The 26036-nt window shown below is 48.3% G+C and overlaps 1 protein-coding gene across 6 annotated transcripts in view; it reads left to right on the top strand.

Annotated features, from left to right (window-relative positions):
• The window catches only part of ACAP3 (ArfGAP with coiled-coil, ankyrin repeat and PH domains 3), a 66227-nt gene that overhangs the window by 10224 nt on the left and 29967 nt on the right, over positions 1 to 26036 (top strand). For all 6 annotated transcript variants that reach the window (XM_042883200.1, XM_042883197.1, XM_042883202.1 and 3 more), the window contains exons 2-4: positions 19220 to 19277; positions 21771 to 21890; positions 22392 to 22445. In XM_042883200.1, coding sequence (XP_042739134.1) covers positions 19220 to 19277; positions 21771 to 21890; positions 22392 to 22445 — 232 coding nt within the window. The remainder of the gene's footprint in view (positions 1 to 19219; positions 19278 to 21770; positions 21891 to 22391; positions 22446 to 26036) is intronic.

The raw sequence follows: 26036 nt of genomic DNA, 5'->3' as shown, positions 1-26036 counted from the left end.
AAATGAAAGTTGGCAAGTTGTGCAATAGAGTCTGCTGGGTCTGAGCTGGAAGTCATTTTTTGGTTTGTTGTTACAAGAGAGTGAGAGGAACGTGCTTACCTGTTCTGATGCGTAGCCTCCTTTGTAACCTACACAGGTTTGGGATGGAAGTGTGCAGTAATTAAGTTATTGAGCTGCCATGGCAGCCAGATGTTCTCTCCTCCTGAACATGTCATCGTTAGTTGCTTTGCTAATTCATCAGCACCAGTGCACATGGTGCACATGGCTGCTCTGTGGAACATTCCACGTGGAGAGCCCATCACTGAAATGACTTCTGATCAACTGAACCATGGGCAGCAATAGAAAACAGTTTGCTGTGATGTCTGTCAGGATTTTCTCCCCCCAGGCTGTAATGGTGAGTGGTGGAAAGTAAACTGCTGCCTGCATGGCATTTCCTCTGCCTTGTGCATCCATTCTCGACTGCAGGCCTGGGGTCAGACAGTGAGCATCCAGATGCTCCAGATGCTGGGGGTGCTGTCTCCTTGAACATTTGGCTGTGGGTTACAAAAGAGAAGCTGAGGGGGAAACATATTATGAGATACATTACATAAGGAGTGCATTAAAGGAGCTAAGGGAAGATTTCATCTTTAAGCCATTAAATCCTAGAGTAATTTAGGTTGGAAGAGACCTCTGGAGGTCACCCAATCTAGTGCCCTTCTCAGAGCAGGTCCAGCCAGATCGTGTTGCTTAGTGCCTTGATTCTAGAGGAGCTCAGACTGTAGCTGCCAGAGAGCAGAGAGGGAGAATTCACTGAATGGAAGACTGTTCAGTAAACTCAAATACCTCGCTGCATTTTAACAGGCCTTTATATCATCTGAACGTAACTGAGAATACTAGAAGAGGTCTGTAATTGTGTAAATATAGCATAGTGCATAGAAGCCATATCTCTTGAAGAGAGTTGTCAGTTTTTGCTAAACATTAATGTACTAATTTGGAGTCAGCAGAGCACCACGCAACCAAAGCGTGAAGTTGTATTCATCTTGCTTCAAAACTGTCTAAACATACACCTCCAGCCACTCTGCTGAGGGAGAGGAGCCATAAACTGACATTTAGCATGTTTCAGACAAAGAATGGCATATTTCTGTAGCTGTGAAGAGCAAAATGTGCAAAAGGCTATGAGCACTATTACCTAAACTGGAGCTTGGCTGTGTTCGGGCACTGAACCTCTTCGCCCATGAGAAGACACACTGGAAGCTCTTCTAGGGTTTGTGTTTCCACACCTAACCAAACAGAGCACCAAATACCACAGAAACATCTTGCATAAATGTAAATCCAAAGAGGGCTTCAGCAACAGAAGGTTGGCAACAGAACTGCAGCAAAACAAGGCAGTCATCATTTTGCTTGCACGTTAGCATGTCAGCGATTGGATTCAGTGCTTTGTGTTGGGTAATGACACGCTGCCATTCGGTAACGTCCTGATTAAACAGATCCACACCACTGAATAACCGTCCTGTGAACTAATTAAGGTACAATTTCTCCCTTTTTTTTTTTTTAATAAATGAAGACACAGATTGAAAGGCAGTTTACGATGCCTATTCAGCATGAGCAAATCATGTTAGTGGGAACAACTGTTTATACTAGTGGGACTAAATGTGTTATCCTCAGGTCCTTTACAGCCTGCCCAAGTTCATGGAGAGCCACACTGCATCAAGTCACCCCATTTTCCACCCTAGAATGAAGCCATCCTCTGCTATAGTTGCACCAAACATAGCAATGCATGAAGGATCACAGCTTAGTATTGTTTAAATGTGATGTTACCAGAAAACTACATGGAAGACTGTACAAGTTAAGTGAGGGCTCAGCTCTGACTCTCTGCTGTGTTTATTTGGGAGTAAGATTTATGTTCAGCAGGAAGCAAAATCAGGAATTTGGGACATTGAGACTGCATGGTTTTCAAGTGCAGGACTGCACAGAGCTTGCAGGGAACTGTCGCTGTCTGAGCTTCCCGTCTGGCTCTGATGGGAACTGCTGCTCCCACATCCCCCAGCACCCAGACACTGATTTCAGTTCACACACCAGTGAAAAGAGAACTGAGCCGTGTGGTTTTCATGTCTCGATGTACTTTATCTGCTTGGAGGTTCTTGTAGGACTCAGGAACCCTGCTGAGACCTCCTGCTTTCACCTGCAGAGCAGGGAGCTGAAGGCACGTGCTGGCTGTGTGAGTGTGCTCTGTGCAAAGTGCTGATACCCAAACCCCATCCTGCAGTCCCTCCCTGCACTGCCTGTCAGGACTCAGAGGAGCATGGAGCTGAGCTGGCTGGCTGCTTGTAGTCCTTCAGCAGGAAAGGAGCCCAAGCTAATAGCTCTGATGACAAGTTCAAGTGTTTGAGCAGACAATGGGCTCAAAAAAGAAAAATATTTTTTTTCAGTGAAGCCTTTGGGAAAAAAAGCAAAACCAAATGAGAATGAAGGAGGGACACGAGGACCCTGCATCTCATCATCGTTTGGGTTTTACTTACATCAGCAGAGCTTCTGCTTCCTCACCTCTGTTTTTTACTGCAGAAAACTCTCTCCTGCTTCCAGGAGCAAAAAGCATTGGCGTGACCTTTCACATCTGCATCATGCTCATTGCCATCTGCAGAGAGATTTTAGTCAAGATTAGAAATACAGCTTATTCCATTATCCTGGAACAAAAATAGGAGACTGGAGCCACTGAAAACAGCTCCATTTTCTCCATTAAGCAATTGGTGCTGTTTATCCCAAAGACACGAGGTTTAATGATGAGCAAAATCCCCTCTACGCTCCTTAGTTCACACGAGCGGCAGAAAATGAATTGCTATTTACAAAACATTGCGTGAACCTCAGATAAGGTTATAAAAGCAATTCGGTTCAAGTCGTGGCTTAAATGAGTGGCTTGTATAAGGTGTTTTCATCTTTTTTTTCCTCACTTCTCCAAGACCCAGCTTAGATCTCAGTCTGAGCCAGCAGCGTCCCCAGGGAGAGGATCTGCAGGGCTCATGTTGTGCATACAGGCTGCTCTATGGTGCACCAAAAGGGAATGGTCTTGTGTACAGCAGGGATCTGAGAGCAGAATGGCTGTGAGGAAACAGTTAAAAAGAACAGGTAGCAGAAAGCATTGCTGCTCCAGCGAGCAGAAGTAGATCAGACTGGAGCCCAGAATTAGCATCACACTTACTATAAATAGATTTATCTGGGCCAGAGGAAATCTCGGCCATTTTGACCAGAACCACGAGTCACCTTTAAATGAAGCAGATCCTCCTGCTAAGAGATGCTTCAGCCTGATCCACAACCAAGGGCTGGTGGGAAGAAAGCAGAGCAGGTCCTATCACAGAGCCAGGGACACCTTCCATGCCATTCACTTCCCATGACCTGGCTGCAGACCAGCTTGATGGCACTGAGGATGCAGAGCTGTGGCAGTCTCCCTGCAAAGCTAAACTGAACCGACCACAGCTTCCTGTGTTGTCCAAACTCCCAGCCAGCTGAGAGCTGCACAGGGTGATGTTTGGTTTAACCCTCTCCTGCTAAATGTTGTTTTTTAAATTATTGTTATTTGATTCCAGAAGAGGCGAGGGAAGAGTTGGAAAGAAATGAAGAATATAGATGTGTGTGTGTGTGTGTGTATTCCCTGAAAGAAGGGAAGAGCTTTAGGTGCCATGACCCAAAATTTCCCCCCCAGTCTCATTGGAACAAGGCCTCTCCCAGCCAGGTGGAGCTGTGGGTTAATGCTCACTTTATGGCTGCTTTGACAGGTTCCCCTCTCCCTTTCCCCAGCCCCACAGCCCATCCTGGTGTTTGTCCTTTTGCAAGTTCTTTCTGGATGTTATGCTTTCCTTCTGATTTATGGTTTCCTGTGGGCTCGGAGGAATGTGAGGCAGAAGCAGCGTTTTGCTTTGTCACTTCTGAGCAGAAAGGGAAACAGAGATTAGCAGCAACAGCTCTCGGGTTTTGTGGAGGTTTGCAGACTGACGACAGAGCTTTCAGGAGGAGCAGAGCTGCCCTGTGATGGGGTAGGGGCTGGCTGCCTTGCTTGGACACTGGGAGTGCACAGAGCTGGCTGGAATCATTGCAGTGTTTGAAAAAAGCCATTGTCCCCACTGGGCAAGAGCACAGACCCAGGTCTATGCTATCAGACACAAAGAGCAGCCATCTATTTCTCACTCCAGATGATTTTTATTTTAGATAGTCTGAACGTGCAGAAACCCTCCACAGAATGGAGCAAAGGCCTCAGTTAAGAGTTGGCAAGCAAGCAATGTGAACCTTCCCTTCTGCAGCAGATCTGAGAATAAACTGCTCACTGCACAAAGGGAGCCTTAGAAATGCAAAGATAAAGAACACAGAAACAAGGATACTGAGTGTTATTACTGCCTATCCTCTAGGAACATGTGGTGTTTTTGTAGTGCATTTGGATCATCCCAGTGTCTGGGGTGGAGACGAAGCCCTCTTGGAGTGTGAGCTGGGAGATGGGCTGAGTTGGGATGTGGTGGGCTGGGATGCAAACTGCCTGGTTATAGGTTCAGAGCTGGGATGAAGGCTGAATGGAGTTGGTTGGTTGGTTGGTGTGTCACAGTCACCAGGTTTCAGGAGGTTTCTCTCTGTTGTTTTCCAAGTCAGGCTTGTGTGATCTCAGTGATTGAGAATCCAGGGCTGTGGCTTGGCCTTGACTCAGCCTCAAATGAAAGCCAGGCACTCCTCCCCATGTGAACTCCATCTCCTTGGCCTGTTTCTGGCCACAGAACCCTACATTCCCCCCATTGTGCCTCCCCATCTGTCAGACCTGTTGTGTTCTCCCTGCCTTTTGGGCTGGTGTGTGGAACACTTCCAAATGGTGATCTTGTTAGGCTGCTCCACAAGCTGTCTATGGGTCAGGGACTTTGAACACAGCCTTCCTGCTAGCACAGGCCACAAACTCTTCCCTCGCTGCCATTCTCCATGCAAAGTACAGCTCTGAATGGTGCCAAATCGCCGTGGCTGTTGGAACAGCATCCTTGACCTGGCAGATGGTTGGCTAACCATCACTACTGGATGCCTGTGATGACTGGTTAGTGCTACAGGTGGGACTGACAGTTCTTCCCATCTTTTCTCATGTCGTCTTATATTCCTTCTTAAAGACCAAAATCCAGATGTACTAAGCACAATGTGGACAGGGGAACGGGTTTCTTCCCAGCATTGCCTGAACCACTTCACCACGCTGTGTGTACGTGCTTATTGTTGGGTCCATTACATACCAGGCTTGAGAACATCTGGCTTTCTTCCCAAATTCCAGTCTGGTGGCAATGCATACGACTTCCAACTTGCTTTTGTTGATTGTCTTTCGTTTTTTAACAGAGGTTTGAGGTATATTTCTCCAGCAGGCAGTGCAGACTGTGAGAGATTAGGAGGATCAATTCTGTTTTTGGCTTTTGTGTTGAACTTCATTGGGTCACATTACTGCTCCCATGCCTCACTTTCCTTCCCTTGCTATTTTCCTATCTGCTTAAACTCCCTGGAGCTGTGATGGTCTCTTTCGGTAAGACTGTATAATTTCAGGTTCATGGGGGTCTCAGTCTGCATGAGGAATGCAGTTGCTACAGCAGTGCCAACATCAGCATCCTTTTCTTGCCTCACTGTTCAGTGCGTGTGTCATCTGTGTGTATTTTGTAAGCATTAACTAGTAGCCAAAACGAGTGCAGAAAAAACGTAGCCCTTGGCTTGACGAGTCATGTAAAGATATTAATAACCGCAAACACAAAGGAAATGATTAAGGAATAGGCAGTGCTCCTAATTGAATGCTTCTTCCCCATTCATGGGAGGAAGGGTGTGAAATCTTTCTTGTGCTTGCCAGCTCTTATTACAGGAATCAGTCATTAGCCCCATTTGTGCGACAAGTTAGTCTGCAGAGCCCTGCCAACACACAGGGCAGAGCTGGACTTTCTTTGGGGCCGTGTGAGGAGCTGGGAGTGCAGCTCTGCAGGAGTTTCTGCCTTTTTTTTTCCTCCAGTTTTTTATTTCAGAAACAAAAAGGGCTGAAAAAGTTGATCCAAGGCTGTGCCATTGCAGCTTACGGTGCGCTGTGTTAACTCTTGGCCCTGTTGATGGCATAAAGCAATCTGACCGTGCTGTCCTTTGATGTGTGATCTCTCCTATGCAGCTCTGAGCAGGAGAACCTCTGTCCCAGGGAAAGGAAGCAGTTGTTAGCACATCAGTGATGTCCAGTGCTTTTCTGAAGGTTCTGCAGCCTTTTGGCAGCTTGGAACATCTCCGAATGATCCAGATCGTGTAAATAAGGGCTAACAGAGTTCTTCCTACAGTCCTTTACCAGATAGGGATGTCAAAGCTAGCTAGATGTAGAGGATTTTGCACTGAAGGAGAGTAAAACCTTCTGCCAGCATGGTGCAGAGCATCGTATCTCACCGGTTGTCCTTTCAGACATGTATCTGTAGAGGTGGAAGGGATGCACCTGGCTGCACCAACTGACCTTCGGCTTTTGGTCATGTCAGTCTGTCTGACACAGAGGTCAGCGTGCTTGAAGAATGTGAGAAGTTAAACCAAATTAAACAGCATAGGACCAAAGGAGAACATGTTAAAATCTGCGCTGGTATATCGGTGTAACTCCCAGGGGTTTCTGCAGTGGTAATTAAACACCAGGCCAGATGTTGGTTGTGGAAATGTGCTGAATGTATGTTTTGGGCTTGTACAAATGAGAGCGTTTAGGCTGGTGGGGGTGGAAGTGAATGTCCGAAAAGAGAGGCAGAACATTCACAAAAACAAGTCTCGTTCAGTCCTGAGTTTGCTTTGTGATTTCCTTGTGAATCGGGGAAGAAAAAGAGAGTGGGAGGAGGGGAGAGAAAAGATATTCAGAACCCAGTCCAAAAGCAACCCCACACCCCCAGGCAATATCTCTTGTTTAAGACATTTGTTTCTTCTGGCACTGGGAGGAAACCTTTCCAGACATTGTCCTCTGAGAACTGTTCAGTATTTGCAGTTAAAAGGGCAGTGCGAGGGGAAGGAAGAAAAAATAACTGTTATTGTAACACAAAGGACAGATTTCTACTTTTTGGACCTAAGAGTTCACACTGAGCCACGTAAAAGATTTCATTTCGTGGAAGAGCTTGTGATCTGCAGGGCTTTAATCGCATGGAGTACCTCCAGCTCATCCCTGTGATCGACTTCTCTGGAGATGGTGAGGGTTCAGTTATTATTGCCTTGGGACTGTGTGTGTATTCCCAAGCCTCCAGAACACTGGATAAGAAGCACAGTTGTTTTCTTATCTGTCTTCATGCATCAGTAACAACATCTCTTCCTGTTCTACCAGGAGAGGCCAAGCAAATTTCTTAATCTCTGCTGCACTTTGACCTGGAGAAGGAGGGCTGAGCTGCTAGCGTAGAAATGATTTGCCTTGCAAAGCCTGCTGGCTGAAAGCTGCTCTTAGGTGCCAGCTTGGAAGACATCCAGCAAGCACCTCAAGCCTGCCGGCCGTGCACTGTGTTCGTGCAGAGGCTGTTGCAGTTATGGGGAGACTGAGCTAATCCAATCGTTCTGAGCCCAGGATGGAGGATGCTGGGGGTTGTGATGATGCTGCCTGGGCATGTTTTCCAGCAAAGCATGGCACTGGTGAGATCACAGTGCCACGGGGATAAGTGTGCTTCTGCTTCTTGGTAGCTTCTTGTCGAGGCTGGGGGCTGTTCTGAAAGAGAGGCTTTCATGTAGCTTTTAATGGCATGTGTGGACTTACAAATTAGTCCAAAGGCTTTACTGGCCTTTAAATCCAGCGTGCTATAATGTATTGAGCAAAGGCCCATTAGTGCTGTGTAAAGATGGGGGGCTGGGGCACAACCTGCTTTAGCAGATGTAAAAGGAAGCTAATCAACTAATACAAAGGCACCTAAGAATGACATACTGCCCATTGCCCTGGGATCCGTGGCACAGCTTGTTTTAACCTGGCTGTGTGTGTGTGCAAACCGCTCAGTAGGATTATTTTGGAGGCTGCACTAATTAAGGGATTATCCAGTGAAAGTGGTAGATCTCCCTCTGCCTTAGACAACGGGTCGCTGCTCCTTCTGGAACCAAGATGGGCTGCCAGAAACTCGTGGGTGTTTTTTCCCAGGTTGGTGGTGTTCTGAAGAACAACATCCTCAGGCTCAAAGCAGCTCCTTCCCTCTGGAGGTACAGAAACAGTTTGGCAGCAGCAGGTGTTGCCGAGGTGGAATCCATGGACGGGATCAGCACTGTGTGCTTTGAGGCTGAGGATGCTCAGCTCTGCCCCGCTCCCACCCCACGTGGCGGCCGTTCGTGTGAGATGTCAGTGAGCTCGAGCTGCTCTTGGCGTGACTGCCTGAGAGCTACTGGCTCGGTGATGCAAGTCAGGCCAGATGGTCCCAACCAGCCCTGCTGCTGGCAGGCTGCGAATCTGTGAATTCCCACTTTATTTTGCCATCAATTTTGATGATAATGTTTCTGCTAGCGGCTTTCATCAGTTCTCCAGCAGCACAGCACTTCTCCACCCTTGGGAAGGTTGGGGCAGCGGGGCCACAAGCGGTTCAGCCCTTCTGAGGCACCACCGGAATGCCTTCAGCACCTTGAGGGCTCTCAGAAAGCTGATCATGTGCGGACATGGGATGGGGACAGCTAGCCGAGCAGGGAGAGCTGGGGACAGCCAGCCCTGGGGAGCAGCTCCGGTGCGGGGCACACAGCAGGGCTGCTGTGGCAGAGGCCATAAGAGGAGGCCTTGTCTCCTTGTCTCCACAGCCTCGGGTGGGTTGGGGATGCACTGTCAGGCAGTGCAGGATGGTGCCGTGCCTGCAGAATGGGCCCTGTGTGCTCCTCTGCTCTGCGCTGCTGGAACAAGGGCTGGAGTGTGCGTGGGCATTCGGGGGGATATCCGTCACTGCCACTGCACTGAAGGGACACCTGCCATTGGCAGTTGCCAAAGTTGGCATTTGTCTGAGCGGCTTTCCTGCCACAGTCCCTCTTTCTCTCTCAGTTGGCACTTCAGAGGCTGCTGAAGGACAAGGAGGCTTCAGAGCAAGGCCAGGTGCACAACCAGCTCATGGCATGGAGCAGGAGAGGAGCAGGGAGCGAGGCCTGAGCCAGGACAGGGTGCACATGCCTGAAAACAGCAGAGGTTCCCATCAGCTGGGATTCCACCCACGAGAAGCCCAAAGCCCTTCTCTCCTGTCCTCTTCTCTTGTCCTCCCCCTGGCTAACCTACCCTCACTGTCATTTTCCAAGTTTCAAGCACACAGAGCTCAGCATCTCCTGCCACATTACGTGTGTGTGCATGCAGCTGTGCATGTGTGAGAGAGAGTGGTTATTTGGGGGTGAAAGATTGCTCTGCAGCAATAACCATGGTAGACTAAACAAAATCTTGCACGCATCTGCAGTCCAGCCACTTCTGGTTCCAGGCAGGAGCTCATGCAGCATAGCAGCATCCACCTCACATCTGCCAGTAGAGCTTTTTTTTCTTTTTCTTTTTTTTTATCCCCCAAAACAGTTTTTCTATGGAATTCCAATGACTGGTCGTCCCTGAGTCTGCCTGCCATCCCAGACATCAGAAAGTTTTTTTCTGTGGCCTTATGTTATGGATGTTGCATAGGTTGGTGACGAGGTACACAGCCTTCATTTTAATGGTCTAATTGATCACTTGTCTCATGGGCTAAATTCACTTCTGTGCCACAGCACTCATTTCATTAGGTTGCTGAGGGTTGGGAGTTGAGCATTAATTTGTGATGTTTAATATTTGTGAAGTTGTAGTTTCTGGTATTGTGTGATTGCATGGGATTCAAAGAGATGGGATTGTCACAGAGCAGTGCATTTCCACAGACAAGGACATGTGTGGTGTCCTTGCATTAGGCAATGCCTGGAATGAAAGAGATGCAGTGTGATGCAGTCCTCTAAAATACTTTGCCTTTGGTTTCCTGCCTGGCTTTCCTCTTTTCGTTTGTATAAAAGCATAGTAAACATATTTCTATTTAGAGGAGCTTGTCAACCTGCAGCCTGACCTACTGTGACCTGGAAAACAACCCTTTTCCTCACTTTGTCCAGGCCTGGGATGCTCAGTTGTGATGGAGACACTTGCTTAGTGCCTGGTTGGGCTTTGGTTTGTTGATGTGCACGCCTCCTGTGCCCTGCACCAAGTGCTCTTTGCTAAGCAATGCAGATGGAGCCAGCCTACAAAAACTGTGCATACTGCACATACCTGGCTTAACAAGAGGCACTCCAGGTCTTTCATCACACGTGTTTGAGACAGCAAGGCATCCAGGGGTTTGAGCATAGCTGCTTGTAGCATTAATTCCCTAGTTTGCTCCTTGCTGGCCTATCTCTGAATCTCGTTCATCCTACTGGCCATACCAGTGCAACTGGTTCAACCAAGATATTTCTTCATTCTGATTCCTGTTCAGCAAACTGTTCCAACTTAGCAGGTTAGGTTCTGAGCACTAGGCATATTCATGAAATCCTATTGAATTTTGTGGGAGTGAGTTTTAAAATCACATATCTACTTGAGGTCTCTGCATATGCATGGCCTTTAAATCTTAGCTGGCCTAGGGCCCTTTCCCCTGAGCCTTTGTCAGCTTAGGCCTTGATGTTAATGCAGCTTGGTAGCTTTCTTGCTGTATGGCAATTGCCACCAGGGCTCAGAGCAGTAGGGCTCCTGAGCTCCTGCCTGATACTGTTTACTGTCTTGCTTTGTAAGCACGTATGTTGTTCATTCTCCCTGCTTTCCTCTCCACGTGGCTGAGTAGAGGCTGCTCAGCCTTTGCTGCCCTGCTGTGGAGCAGTGTGTGGTGGGAGCTGAACCGTCAAATGCCAGCTTTCTCTGTGTTGTGATGCTCTTCCAAGGATCCTGGCCAGGTGGTGCTTTTGGTAAACAGCATTGCTTCTGTTGATTCATGTTGCAGCATTCAGCCAAGGCAAAGCAGCCTGCAGGTCGGTGGGCGGTTTGTGCACACACACCTACTTTGGTAGGTCCTAGCACCATGTGGCTGGGTTGAGGACGCTTGCTATGCAGCAAACCAGGACTGCAGAAGTGAGTCATTAGAGACACCTCCACCTAATGGCAGCTTTCTCTGTCTCCATCCATCTCTGTTCAGCGTTGTTCTTCCAGTTGCCACACTTCTTTCCCAGCTCGCAGTGCTGAATGGGATGAACGTAGACAAGACCCTTTAAGTTTTACTGTTTCTTGTTGGTACTGGACTGAAGGTGTCCCATCAGAGCATCTCTGAGTTCCTCCCTGGCATCAGCTCAGTCTTTTGACTCCTTTGTAGAGCAGGCAAGAACTGTGAACTCTAGTTTCTCAGGAGCTGTGGAACAGGGACAAGCATATCTGAGAGGCTCCTATATTCACAGGCAGTGAGTCCAGGCACTGAATCTCACCTTCCTGACATTTGTGATTCCCTCAAGCCACGATTCCTGCGCTGAAGGGCAGCTCTTGGCTTTTAAGCAAAGAAAAAAGGTTTTTAAGAACTAAAACCACGATAAGATAAAATAGGAATTAATTTCTGCATAGCCTTTAATTAGTTAGTTAGTCTGGAGGGAGTTGCTTCCATCTTTTTGACCTTTCCATTCCTTTTACGTTAGTCCCTGCCCTGTCTTGGAGGTCTGCACGTGTCACGCTGATATCAGGATGACCAAGGCTCAGTATGTCTGTGTAAGGACCCAAGGGGTTCGTATGTAAGAGAACACTGTGAGAGAGGGAAAAGGAAAGGGGCAGCTCTGAAACCAAAGGTAGCTGTATGCTCTCTACTTATCTGAATGCTGCTGACTTGAAAGCCAGAGAGCAAAAGCATCACATGTGCCTGTTTCCAGCATAATTACTCAAAATCTAGGTCAGTGTTTGCACTGTGTCGAGCACTTACGCTTGGGAAGGCTATTGACTTGTCATCACTGGGAGCGTGCTAATAAATCTCTGGCAAGTATTACCAGTAATCTGTTCACAGTATCTTTGATGTGAAGATATTTGAATGTGTTGCAGTTGTCATGTTTGCAGTGCAGCTTTGTGAAAGCAGCTCCATTTTACAGATGGGGAAGCCAAGGCAGGGAGCGAGCATGAGCAATTTCTGATGGGAGGGCTGAGTCATTGCCAGGGGTGAGGATACGACCCAGGAGCACCAGCTCCCATGCTCCTGCTCCCAGTCAGACAGCACTCTCCCCAGCCTCTTCAGACCCACCCTTGAATTATGATGTTCCAAGGCATGTAACTCCAGCTGCAGGAAGCCTTCTCTGCTGAGCTGTAAAGGGCCGGGGTGATGCACACACCAAAGAAGCAGATAAACATGGACTTGTCCTTTGTGTGAGTGCTGCAGCCAGCGGGGACTGCAGGAACTCCTTCCCCACTGCACACAGACAGAGGGCAGCGAGCTCACTGTGAGGCACAGAGGTAAATAACAAGGGGACCAAGGAGCTGCACTGTGCAAGGTGCACTGCTCACGCTGTCTGAAGCCCTCAAGGAAGCAAACGAATCCACTCAGAAACTTGGTAAGGGTGGGTGAGGGCAGGTAGCAGCTGGCTCTGAGGCTAGTGGAAGGGCATCTCCCTAAGGTTGCTTTCTCCTGGTCCAAACCAGTATCAATAAAACCAGAAACACTCCTGGGAGTAAAGAAGATGGGATATGCAGTGCCTTCATCCTGCTACTGAACACAGCTGTGCCAATGGTTCCAGTTGGATATGATGAAGGATTTCTTCTCTGAAAGAAGTGGTGATGCCCTGGCGCAGGCTGCCCAGGGAGGTGGTGGGGTCACCATCCCTGGAGGTGTTCAAGAACTGTGTGGCACTGAGGGACATGGTGGGGGTGGGTTGGGCTTGATCATAGAGGTCTTTTCTATGATTGTATGATAATAATAGACTATAGGGGCCAATGGGCTCAATATCAGCTGAGTTGGTTCTGAGCTGGTTTTTCTCCTGGAGGAAAAAGGGAGCAGTGAGAGATGATGCTGTCCATGTGCTGCAGCCATGTGGAGAACCAGGTGTTTTGAATGGAGGTACAGCAGAGCAAAGGCTGAGTACTGGCATGCACAAGATTGATGGAAATGCAACGAGAAAGGCTGGTTTGATTAGAAATTGTTATGCAGCAGAGCTTGAAAGCCGTGGTGGCTGCTAATTTTTCAATGAACAGCACAGTGGGGCTGTGCCTGGCCAGCATGTGGTACCTGGGGTGGAGGGTTTGTTTGGAGAGCTAATAGGGAAGGAGCAAAGGAGAAGCAGGTGGCAGCAGCGCTCTCTAGCCAGGCCATCAACCACCAAACCTCTACAGCCTCAGGTGCAACTTAATCCCAAATTAGTGCTGTATGGCTCCAGGCATCCCACTGCTGTGTGTGTAATTGAGGGAGGGCAGAGTCCTTTGTCTGGTAGTGCTCATGTAACTGTGACCACACTTAGCTGACAGCAACAGGATTTAGGGGGCAGGGAAGATTTCCTGCTTGTTCCACCTGGCTCTTGCTGGGCTTCACTTCCCTCCACTCTTCTCCCCACCATTGCTCTCCCCAGGTCTAGGATGAATGTTCTAGCAGGTGTCCTCTTTGAGATGGGACCATCTCACCCAGAGGAAGCATCTCACCCAGTCTCACCCCTTCCCAGCCCACGCTCCAGCTGAGGTGGGTTGCTGAGTTGATATATAACGACACTGCCCAGTTTCAGTGCTCACATCTCCCTGTATCCTGTGTGCCCTGCTCATTATCCTCAGGAACCATTGGCTCGCAACCATCTCACAACTGGTTCCAGGCTGTTTCCACAAAGCCAGGCGAATCGTGGCATTCAGAACTGGAAGCAGTGGCAGTTGCAGGACCTGGTTGTCAGGGATATTGTCACCATGGAGCTGTTGCCATGGTGCTGCCTGCTCACACTGACGGAGAGATGCAAAGTATGCTTAATTTTTTGAAGAACAGTAAAGACCAGAGGGCACAGAAGGTTTTGGATGGGTATTCAAAGAGCCTAATAATAGCTTGGCTTTAGAGCTTGGCTAGTTCTGCTGCCTGTCTGTGTCAGGTTCCTTCTTTTTCTTTTTTTTCTGCATCTTACAGCCAACAAAAGGAGGTGAGACTAATATACTTGCTGTAGGGTTACCCACAGTGGAATTTCACCATGGAATGAATGCAGCACTTTCTCCTCTTGCAAAAAAAAATAATATATATATATATATATGTATATATATATATCAGTCCAAAGAGTGCCACTAATAATAAGTGCTTGGGCTTTTACCTCTTCTCAGTTTTAACCTCTAAAAATAAAGCATCTTGCAGAAGACAAAGACATGGAGGGAGATGTGAAATCCCACCTCCCCCTGCAGGCCCCTTTCCTTGGAGGCACACCCGCTGCTTGTTTGAAATTCTAGAGAACTCTGTGCTCCTCTGGAAGGAGGTTTGGCAGCTGCTGCTGACCTTGTCAGGCTGCTGATGGTTCTGGAAGGAGTCAAATGAGAAGCAGTTTGTGTCTGTGCCAGCCTGTGTTCAGGCAGGGCTCGTCTCATCAAGGCAAGTACCAATTTCACTCCATCTCAAACAGAGCCCGGGTCAGATTTAATAAATAATAACAACTGTGCTTTGCACACCTCCAGCTCCTGGCTCTGAACGTTTTGGCACTGCTGTGTAATGAATCCTCCAAACACTGCTGCAGAGGAGGGAAAGATGCATTTATCCCATGATAATGGGACACAGAGTCAGGGAAAGCTTCCTCCCATCAATGCTGTGGCCATCAGGAATTGTACTGGGAGTTCCCATTTGCAGTCCTGACCCTTGGAAAGCTCACATTGAACATCACTGCAGTGGCACGTAGTGCAGGGCCTACAACAGCCTAATTTGGAGCTGTGTGAGCTATTTTCTCAGTATTGAGTCCCCTCTGCATCGCACACACACGCATGCAGCTATTCCTGGTGCAAGGTGGGTTCCTAGGAATTACTGAGCCATTCTTGGCCACTCAGCACAGCAATCAGATTCAGTGCAGCAGGCACCACATTTTTTTCCCCCTTTGTGCCTCGGTTTCCCTGCTGAAAAAGTGAGGAAAAACAAAGGCACCTCCCAAGGGAAAGAAGGGGATGTAATGATGTCAGCTTTGTGAGAAGCTCTGAGAGCCGCAAGTGGAAGTGTTGCTGTTATAGCAGCTAATAATTTGGAATTAAGCTTTATGTCCTTTTGGAGCTGTTCTTCACATCATTGCCAGAGGTAACCGAGAATGTTTAACTCATTTTATTGCTTTTTAATACTCTGTTTGGTATTGGATTTCTACTGCACTTGTCTTCCTTAAAGCACGCGTGTGTTTGTGTCAAAGGTAACAAAGAAGGCCGAGAAAACCAAACCCATCATCCCCCCCATAAAGAAAAGAAATGTGAAAAATGCAACCAGGCTGCTCGGAGAAACGTGTGTTGATCACTTCATGCCTAAGCTCATTATTAACGTGCTATTGTTTAATCACAAAGTTTATTCATCTAATACACGGCTGTTCATTGCTGTAGTCAGCTTATCACCTGGGAAACCCCCCGAGGTTTCCAAACATGAATTAATCACGGGCTGCTCACGGTATCACTGTGAGCCAAATGTTGATCAGTTTAGGAATGGGGAAGTCAAGAGATGCCTTTTGTGGCAGCTGGTAACCACGGATGCTCCGGTCACTGTTTGTCCCGTTTGTAAACCTATTGCTCAGCAGTCAGGAGCAAATGGTGACTAATGGTGATCTATCTCAAAAGGTGGTTTGCCTGTGGCAGCTTTGTTTGGGATGTCATTTCCCCTCCACCTTTATCCTTGACTCTAATTACATCTTAGCAGTGTTTGGATGCTGTGCTTGGCTTGGGCTGTCTGCTGAGAGAGGGCAGAACCAGGCTGCTGCAGGGCATGGGCAGATGTGTTCTTGCTGCAGACCCTATTATCTGCTAGCAGTATAGGTTTATTACTCCTTTCCACATGGGATGTAAGAATGCTTCTGAGAAGATTTTTGTCCCACGCAAATCGTGCTTCTGAATGGCTTCTTAAAGCACAAATTAAAATTCCCACTGCAGACCCCTCAGGACTGTGGGGAATTTCTTCTGATGAAGGAAGCCTGAGCCTCATTGCTCTGGTTGGAAGGGCTCTGCTTTGTGCAGAGCATCTAGCAGATGAGGCTGTGGCTTGCTTTCTCTTCCCTCATGATGGAAATAGCCCAGGGCCTGGAAAAGCATTAGCAGGAAGAACACAGCATCAGGAAGCACAAAGGGCACCCAGCCAGGAGATGACAGCATGGCTTTTAGCTGCCCAGAAATGGGGATGTTGCTTTTTTGGGGTATAGGTGAAGGGATTCAATTCCCTCTGTTAGAATCCCTTGGTTTCCTAGCCAGATGCCTCCAGCTGTGAGCATTTAGGATGTAGCATCCCTGTGTGCACACTGCAGCTGCAGTGCCTCTTGCTGTGCTGCTTTCTCTTGCTTCTGTGGTCCTTTGGGATGGAACAGCGAAGGAGGATGCTGAGGTGGCATTACTCATCCCCATGGAGTTATTCCAGGTTGTCAGTTTGCTTGTGTAACTGGAAAGCCTTTTATCTGTGGCACACTGGTGGAAGTGGGAGAATTTGAGTTTGGAAATGATATTGGCAGAGAATTGAGCCCAGTTGAAACCTACTGTTTCTCTAGGAAAGAGTGTCTAGTGGACTACTCTGGCACCATATCTGTAAGCAGGATAAGGACAATCTGAATTCCGTAAGTCCAACGGTGGATTTATGGATATTGTAACCTTGAAGGATGGGAAATGAGGTGTTCAAGAAGCTGGAGCTGTGGCTTTGCTCAGGGCTTTTTCCTTGGAGCATTGGCCTGCCCAGAAAGATTTCAGCTATCACTGCTTTAGCTCCTTGCCAGCTTGTTTGCAGTGCATTGGAGCAACACAGATCATAATGAGGTTTTCTGGCATTGGTGCACTTGCTCCTGCAGGGGGACTGGGGTGAGTTTGTGTGCAAGCACCTACATGGCTTCCCAAGGAGCAAAGGGCAGAGCTGCACAAAGAAGGGTCCCTTGCCAAGGAGACCAGGCATAAAGGAAAAGACACTGTGGGGTAGAAATTGGGCACTTGGCAGAGGATGAGGTCCTTTTGTCCTGCACTTACAGAATATCTGGGTTGATTGCATGGCTGCACTGCACCTTCCTGCTTCATGGTGCATCTCTCCGAGGTCTTCGTTCTCTGGCAAGGGTGGCTGAATGCTCACACTGGCTTCCTGTGATGTATCTGAGTTCTGGCAGGGTCCTGAAACTGAAAAGGTCCCTGAGACAACATCCTTGGAATCAAATGCTTGGGACCCTTCATATCAAATCTGCGTAGCAAATGTAAAGCTCAGGTTTCACACTGCCCCAGCCGTGGCCAATTGTATTCATACCTGAGTGGATTCCAGACCCACAATGTCTTCCTCCTCCACAGACAGTCCAAATATATCAACTCCTTTTCTTAGGGCACGATAAAAAAGGGGAGTAAATTATAGATGCTCTCTCCACCTTCTGGCAGGAAGCACACTGCTAGACTGCCTTGCTATATTAGCTTCTAGCTGATGTCGGCAGATTAAGCAACGGCTGCTGTTGCTTTCCTGGAAAGAAAAGCAGCCCCAGAAATACTGTCTCTCTCTCTCTCTTTTTTTTTAGCTGGTTATTATGTCCAGCTATAAGAAGCAAGAAGAAACCAAGTGGAAAAATTGAATCTGGCAGTAAGAGGGCGATGCATGAAGGCACACGACTTCCAAACCCAGAGAACAAAAATAGCTGAAAGAGGGGGGGGGGAAAAAAAAACGGCCTGAAAGCAGCTCTTTAATTATTCCATTTCTTTCAAAAGCTTTGCCCCTGGCACAGCCAGGCTGCCATTCCTAAAGGCAACCGTATGTGCTGCAATAAAGCTCAAGCACTGCTGCATTATTAGAGAGGAAGAAGCTTCTTTTTTGGCTGTGTTTTCAAAGAGGGCACAAGGGAGGCTGCACTTGCATAATGAATCACCAGGGCTTGGTCTGCAGTCCTACTGATGGAGGGTGAGCTCAGATTGCTGCCTGGGTTCTGGAGAGCTGCTCAGGGAGGAGCTGGGATGGTTTGTGGGAGCAGGCAGGAAAGCAGAAGCCCAATGGGTCTTCAGAAGGTCCGTGGCTACAGGGCCTGAGCAGTACATCTTCATACTGCAGGAACCCTTGAGTCAGGTCAGAGCTTGGAGGCATAGAATTCCTACATGATGAAATGGTTCCTTCAGAACTTCTGCCATTCCCTTTGGTCTGTGAGCATCTTTCCCTTCTGCTGTGATAGGAATATTGATTCCCGTGGCTCTAAATCACATCTCTCCCCTACTGTTCTTTCACCTGGCAAATGTTCAGCGCTGGATTATTTTTAAAGCCCAAGCGTAATATTCCAGGAACCAACATTTTAAATTACGAGCCCGCAGATGTAAGAAGCTGTTTGCAGTGGAATTTAGCTTGTATATCCTCAGTGCATAGGGATGGTGTGAGGCTTACCACATTTCCAGGTGTGTGGTTAAAGGATGAGCTGTGCAAGCAGAGGATAGCAGCGAGCAGCTCTGCAGGAGGAGGCTCTCAAGTTTGCAATGTGTGCTGCTGGATGCTGGCCTTGAAAAAAGTCATTCATGGTTCGGCCTGGGAATGCCTCTTGCAAATGGCTGATGTCATGTTGCTGTTTCACTTTGTGAGGGAGGCCTGGTGACCTTTGCAGCTGGATCCCACTGGCCTCTTACTGTCACATCTGTCTGCTGACGTGGAGAGAAAACAGATCCATTAATTGCAGAGCAGATTTGTCTGTATGCAACCAAAGGGCCACGTGTGGGGGAGAATTAAGGTTTTCAATGACAGAAGGACCGAGATGTGTTTCTGCTTGAGTGTCATTCCTGAGGCTCAGAGGACGTTGCTCACTGTATGGCTGCTCTTCAGGCACAATTACAGCTTAGGAAATCAGTTTTGGTGGTGGGGAAGCACGCAGTTTGTGAGTGGATGGCTGAGGTGCCACCCATTAGCAAAGCCTGCAGGGTCAGAGCAAGGCCAGAGTTTGCTCTGTGTGACTGTCACAGTACAGCTGAATGCCTCCACGACACTGATGGAGGATAGCATAATCTCCATCCCTTTTGCCTGCCCCGTGGAATTCGTTCCTGATCAGGTGGGATTCCTAAAGGTAAGAGTTGGGCTTACATGGGGAGAAGTATGAATCCTTCCTTCCCGTCCCCCAACAGCACACATACTGTAATCTCTCTGATCTTTTCTGTGACTTTTCAATCATCGTAAGCAGCCAATTAATTATGGCTTCAATGTTCTCATTTCAGGGCAACCATCGATGAAGTGGAAACAGATGTGGTGGAGATAGAGGCAAAGCTTGACAAGGTAAGATGGAGCAGCTTAGCATGCTGGTTGGAAGAGGGACTGATGGCTTCCTGCTGAGGAATATGGCCTACCAGCCTCCTGTAAAACCAGGGCCCATCACAGGCTGTCAGTCAGCTGATGTATAATAATGCACTGGGCTTGTCTATAGGGCCATGTCTCCCTCTACTGACAGGCACCTGTCAGGGCTCCTTTGCAATGTCCAAAATTGTTGGGACAAGAGGACTTGGGGCTCATAACGCTGCACGGTGGTCTTCTTGTCTGCTCCTGGATCTCAGAGGACTGCCTTCCTGCTGTGGTGAGGTATTGCGGTGCTGTCCTTTTCCCCTCTCTACCACCTGTGACATGAGGAGCTCTCTCACTGCCCTGCTGGATGCTGCGGGGAGGTGGGCAAGGGGTGTCCATTGCCTCTGAAGCTTTGTGAAGGATGAAGGGACAGCAGTGTGGGAGTGCTGAGGTGGCTTGGGTCTGAGTCAGAAGCTTTATGCTCGAAGGCGCCTCCTCCACCCCCACTCCTCCTGAAGTCTGAGGCATCGGCCAAGTTGTTTCTCAATGAGAACAGAGAAGAGGAGGAGCCAGAAGAGCTGCTGGCAAAGCAAGGAAGGAAGAAAAACCCAATGTCTGATGGAAAAATGGCTTTGCTGAAGTCAGCTCTAGGCAAACCTGTGTCCTACAAAACCTGTTTAGTGTTGAAGCTGCTAGAAATGGACACCTGCAGAAGCTAACTAGTCTCACTGGTGAAAGCTGCAGAGGGGTTGAGATTGTCTGTCTTCCTCTATGGACAAGCCTTGGGGTGCTGAAGATGAAGCCTGGGGCACAGCTTGCTCTGACTGGAGCACTGCTCCTAAAGTTAGGCAGCTTGGTGTGCAAGGAACCAGCAGGGCAAGCAGGGGAGGCTGCAAGTGCAAGAGCTGTTCAGTGCTTTGTTGCAAAGTGATTTGAGCTCCTTTGGGTGAGGACTGCAGTAAAGCAACAGATGTAAGCAATCTTGTTCTTCTCCTGGCAGCAATTACGGTGATATCCTGGTTGTGCAGTGTGACCCCAGGTTTTCCTCCAGCTGTCACAGACACGCTTCCTACCGATGGTGTCTGAGCTCTCTGATGTTTTTCAAGAAGTAGGAAATGCGATTTCAAAGTGTGCTTGTGCTGAGTGGCCTTCTGCTACTAGTGAGACAGCCTTGGCCACAAATGTTTGCACACAGGAATGTTTGCTAGAAACCGCCACGTTGCAGAATAAGCTGAGTTTCCTTTCCAGAGGATCTGTCCAAACCCTTGTGTCCATCTGGGCTCCAGATGTGACAGGAGTTGCATCTATTTGCTCTCCTTCTCTGCTGGCTCCCAGTGCTGCTCTGCTAGATTGTGTGGACAGGGGAGGAGGTGAGTGTGAAAGAGTGAGGACTGTGCGTACAGTGTATACACAGATACATTGTGTGTGACTGCATGTGTGTTTATATATTGCTATATTCTTACAATACTGCAGACAGAGGCAAGCGAGGCTGTTCTGTAATACATGTGCACAGAACATGGCTCAGCACTGACCCCAGAGCCAACGGCTGCACAAACAGAGCACAGATCAGTGCACACTGCTTTGGGGGGGCTCTGACAGCAAGCCAGACTTGAGAGCTCCCCATCACCTGTAGGTGAGGCTGGCAGGTGGGTAGATTTGTAAAGCCATTTATCATTAGTAACATCAATATCCCTAAAAAGCTCCTGGATTTTGAGAATGGAAAACTTCAGTTTCAAGCCTTGTTCATTGTCAGCAGCTGAAGTGTTGCGCTTTGTTAAAAAGCATAAACCAGTGATTATTGAAATTAAAAAAACCAACAAAAAACTCTGTGATCATCCATTAATGTTGCAGATCTCTCGGGTCTTTGGTTTGTGGATTTGTGTTGTTTCACTCGAGCTTTTTACAAGGGGCCTTGGGTGAAAGGAGACATACTTAGGGCCAGGATGTTGCTGTCTTTCCAGCCAATTCCAGGCACATGAAGGCAGTTTGCTGCGGGTGGGAAGTCTGGCAATGTTCCCAGCAGCTGTTAAGCTATCAGAAGTCAATAAGGGCTCTCTGGAGATGTATGTCCATGCTGCAGCAAACCTGTTCCCAAGTTAGGAAGCTGCAGGATCCAGGGAGCTCCCCCGGAGTTCCAACAGAGCTGCTGATGGGGATGGCATGGTTTAACATGCACGTGAGGAACGTGCAGACCTGATGCCTAAGCATCTGATGAACAGTGGAAACTCACAGGAGAAGATGGGCTGCCCTGGTTCACCTGTCCACCAGGGGTGAGCCTGCAGTTATTCATCCTAAGGGATAAGTGCTGACAGCGTGACATGCTCTGAGAAGTGAGGTGTGCATCCCTGAATCTGCCCGGTGCAGCTATGGTTGTTCATTTGGCATCCTGTCCTGAAGGTCTTGTGCTGTGATGATGATGCACATTAAAACCAGCCCAGTTGCATTTCAGCTCAATGTGATCAGCTGCCTATCTTCTCTTTCCTTGTGCAGCTGGTGAAGCTATGCAGCGGGATGATTGAAGCAGGCAAAGCCTACATCACCACAAACAAGCACTTTGTCAGCGGAGTCAGGGATTTGTCACAACAGTGCAAGAAAGATGAAATGATTTCGGTAAGTCATCCTGCAAAGTGGATGAGAGCTGGGGAGTGGCAGGCTTCCTGATGCTGTGCGTGGACTGTATGTCCAAGTCCTTTTTTACTGCTTAAATATCTCTTTAGTCTGAGATTTTCTATTTGGAGGAGTATGGAGACTGTCCGTTAATGCAGTGTTGAAAGATCACAGCCAGACTCATCGTTTGCAGGGAGAACTGCACTTTTAAGAAGCCACAGTGCTGGCAAGGTTACTGCAATCTAGGTCAGTGAGCATCAGTTATTTAGGAAGCACGGCTAAGCAGCCTGCAGAAGAAACAGCTGGCATGGAGATTCCAGCACTAACCTGGAAAGGATGGGGAGCCTGTGACTTCCATGCCAGATGTTTGTTGAACATCTTCTTGCCAAGTGGCCCTTCAGTGACTTAACAAGAGTCCCTCTTAGACCCTTGAACCCCTGGGGATGTAGGGCAGCCGCTTCTACTCACTGCTAATTTTCTTTCTTCTTTTCCTTTCTTTTGCAGGAGTGCCTCGACAAATTTGGGGACAGTCTGCAGGAAATGATCAACTATCACATGGTAAGTGCCAAACATCCAGCCACAGCATCTGTAAATCTTGTAGAAGAGGAAGGTGCTTCATCCATGGCGGCTCCACGCCAGAACCACCATTTTGAAGTCTGGAACTCAGTTGAAGTTTAAAGCACAAATGCTTTAAAGTGGAGGAAGCTTCGGGGTGTCAGCACTGGATTGACCCACTTTTGTACCACGCTGGCCCTGTCGCAGTGCATTAGGCATGATGTTTGCATTTGGGACACAGGTTAACTGTGTACAGCTGGAGAAGAAGCTGCATCAAATCTGTGTGATTATTTCAGGAAGCAGGCAGGAGAGTGGTTTGGTGAAAGATGACAGGGAAAAGAGGTTTTCCAGCTCTCCTGGAATCCTCAGTATTCGGGAACAAACAGTGGCACTGGTGGTGGGGAGAGATTGAATTAAGCAGTCTGAGCGTCAGCAAAAAGGTGTGCTCTTGTCCACGCAGAGAACATCAAATCCTGATTCTCTGATGCTGCTGAATTTCCCTCTGACAACGTGGCCAAGGAGGACGTGAGCCCCAGGAGTTACTCCTCCGTTCCCAGGGATCACAGCTGCACTGCTGGCTGCTGGCTGTAGGCTCCCCACGCCAGCTGTGCAGCTTCCCCTGGATCCTTGCTCTCTGCCAAAAGTGGCACTTCTGGGATTGCTCTTGCCTCAGCCAACTAATGAGCAGAAGGACCCTTCCCAGGGCTGCCAAATTCCCAGCTGAGGCGGTGTAACTCTTCCCATGCACCCCACCCTTGTCCACAGGGGTGAGTTCCCACTGAAGGTGACGCAGGGGCTATCAGCAGCTGCAAGCATAAGCATGAAAGCATGCTGAAATCCTCTCTGCCCCTGGCCTGTGGAGAGCATCCTTCTCCCCTGGCTGCACAGCAATGTCAGTCCCTCTCCAGGAAATGGCTTTGGATTGACTGCTGCATCTTCTGCGCTGCCAGACGAAGGCTGTTCAATTAGTGGAGTTATTTTTAGTGCCTTCTGCCATCTCCTTTGTGTGTGTGCTTGCGTGTGTGTGGATGTGTATCTTGGCTCATCCATGTCTGAGGAGCTCAGCTATGAAGCAGTTGTCAGTGCTCAATCTAGGCTTTCGGCCAGGACAGTATGTACAACTGGAGCGAGTTAAAAAGAAGGGAAAATATCCCAAAAAGTTGGTTGAAAAAGCTTGTTCTATAACTTCATTGCTGGAGCACTCGGCCAGGAGATATCCAGCTTCTAGTTCAGCAGAATCCAAGAGTAAAACTCTAGCAGATGAACACACTGAGCTCCAGAGCATTACCACCTTTGTCTTAATGTGCCAAGAGCAAAAAATCATCACAGCATCCTTTGGGAGACAGATGACAGAAAAGTGAATTTAGTTCAGAGGAGCCAAGTCTGCGCTCTGTGCCTTTTTGTTCTCTTAGCCACCTGCACTTGGGCTGCTGCCTTCCTCCTTGTCAAAGCATGCACAGGAGTTAGAAAGCTCCCTGCAGCACTCATGGGGGAGCAGTTCACAGCCTCCTCCATGAGATGTTTGTGCAGTGGGTGGCAGACAGGGATGCCAGACCCTTGCAGCAGCTTTCCTGCACAGCTCGCCAATGGGAACCATTCATTTCCTTTCTCATGAGCTGAGTGGCATGAGCTGGAATTTTGCTGGAGGGGCTGAGGTCTGCCCTGGGAGCCCTCCTCCTCACTGCATACCACACTGCACTCAATAAATTTTGACTGTGGCTGGCCAAGCTCCTCTGCACTGGGAAAGCTCCTTGCTTGTCTACAGACAGATGCTTGCCATCAGCTCCAGAACCTGTTTGTTTTTTGCTCACCTCCTTCCTTCCTTCTTCTCAACCTCCCCAAAGCACAAAACAAGTTGAAAGGCACCAGCAATCTGCCAGACAGCACACGAGAAAATGACTTTTCTCTCTGTTTATGCAATGCATTATGAATGTAATTAAGTATTACAAGGTATCCCTGTAGGTAAAGCAGCACAAAGTTGCCTACCAGGTCCAGAAGGTTAGCTTATAATTATTTGCCACTGGACATATACTATAAGGCCAAGGCAGTGGTGCTTGGAATTACAGCAGTGCAGAAACTCATGATTTTGTTTTCACCCCACTGCCAAAAAAAAAAATATCCTGATAAACCATAGACTTCAAGTGGACCTTTTTGCTCCCAGAACTTCAGGTTAGGTTGGAGTTCACTGCCGTGCTGCCTGCTCTTCTTTCCACTGCGTGAGGAGGTGAAATCAGCTGTGAAGTTGGATGGCACTGGAGTGTTTATAGTCATTATTACATGGTGCAGGGAGCTGTGAGCTGGAGAGATGGGAAGATTTCGTACTCTCATGCTTGGGATGAAAGCACTTGGGGTCAGGAAGGAACTCTCTGGGTATTGCTCTGCCTTCCTCTTGGGGGCACGTTTCCTTCCTGAGGGTCACCTGGATATTTACACTGGAAGAATTCCTTGCAATTTCAGGAGCTTGGGTTTTCCACTGATGCCATTGGTTTCTTCTCTTTTTTTGTCCTTTGTACTCAAGGCAGCCCTCTGCAGCCTGTGGAGAAGGGGGGGCATGTTCTCTGGATTTCGTAGCTTGACCCAGGGAATTCCTAACAGCAACCCAAACCCAGGGGAAAGGCTTGAGTCACCAGAACCAGTGAGAAAGATTTACTGAAGGAATCAGTGCCAAGAGCAAACATGGAAAGAGCCCTCTGAAAGGGACAGTCCCGGTGACATTTTCATTCACAAAAGCAGTTTTGTTCCATGAACCATCTTGGGCCATTTCAAGACCTCACAGAAATATCTGAAAGCACTTTGTGTTGATATTTCACATTCCATAGCAGTATTAATCCCAAAGGCACGCGAGAATCTGACTAGCTGTACTTACATGGCCCACTGCTGTATTAACAGTGTAGGACATGGGGTCTGTGTGTGGGGAAGGGGCTGTGGGCTAGCTATCCAGGGCTGCTAGAGCTGGTAAAGAAAAAATTTTATGTGGGAAAGACATTAGGAGAAAACAATCAACAATAATCAACCCATAAAAGCAATCAATAATCAAAATAGAGAAAATCCCCAAGCAGCTCCCAGCTACAAAGTCTCCCTTTAATTTATCTGCCAGTCTGCCTACACGTTTGCTTCCTGACATCCTTATCTGCACTTTTTTATGCTCTTTCCCATGCGGTTCCTTCTCTCTCTCTAATCAGAAAGATAAGGAAAGCAAGAGGATGAGGGTGAAAGTGCTGCAGAGATAAGGTTGCTCTGTCTGAGCCCCCTTAGAGAACAGTCAGCAGCACCAGGTATTTTCCAGGTCGTGAACGTTGCCCTCACCATTGTGCCTCCAGGCATCACTGTGAGCTCCACCAAGCCTTCCCTGCCTGCCACAGGTCACTGCAGCTCTGCTAAGGATCCTCTAGCAGGAGCTGGAGCAGCTTGCAGGGGAGGTTTGGCTGTGCTGAGTGAGCCAGGAAGCGTTTCCTGCTGACAAGAAGAAAAGCCACCCAAGCTGCAATGAGTCAGTGGGGCAGATGGCAGATGTCATGGGTGGAGGACAGTGGTGGAGTTCAGGGAAGGATGAGAGCAGAGTGCTTCCAAGCTGCCTGCTGTCCCCAGGGCTGG

The sequence above is a fragment of the Lagopus leucura genome, unplaced genomic scaffold (assembly GCF_019238085.1).
Source record: "Lagopus leucura isolate 7727_CA_CO unplaced genomic scaffold, USGS_WTPT01 Super-Scaffold_100037, whole genome shotgun sequence".
NCBI classification, from domain to species: Eukaryota; Metazoa; Chordata; class Aves; order Galliformes; family Phasianidae; genus Lagopus; species Lagopus leucura.
This window is presented reverse-complemented; position numbering and strand designations above follow the sequence as displayed.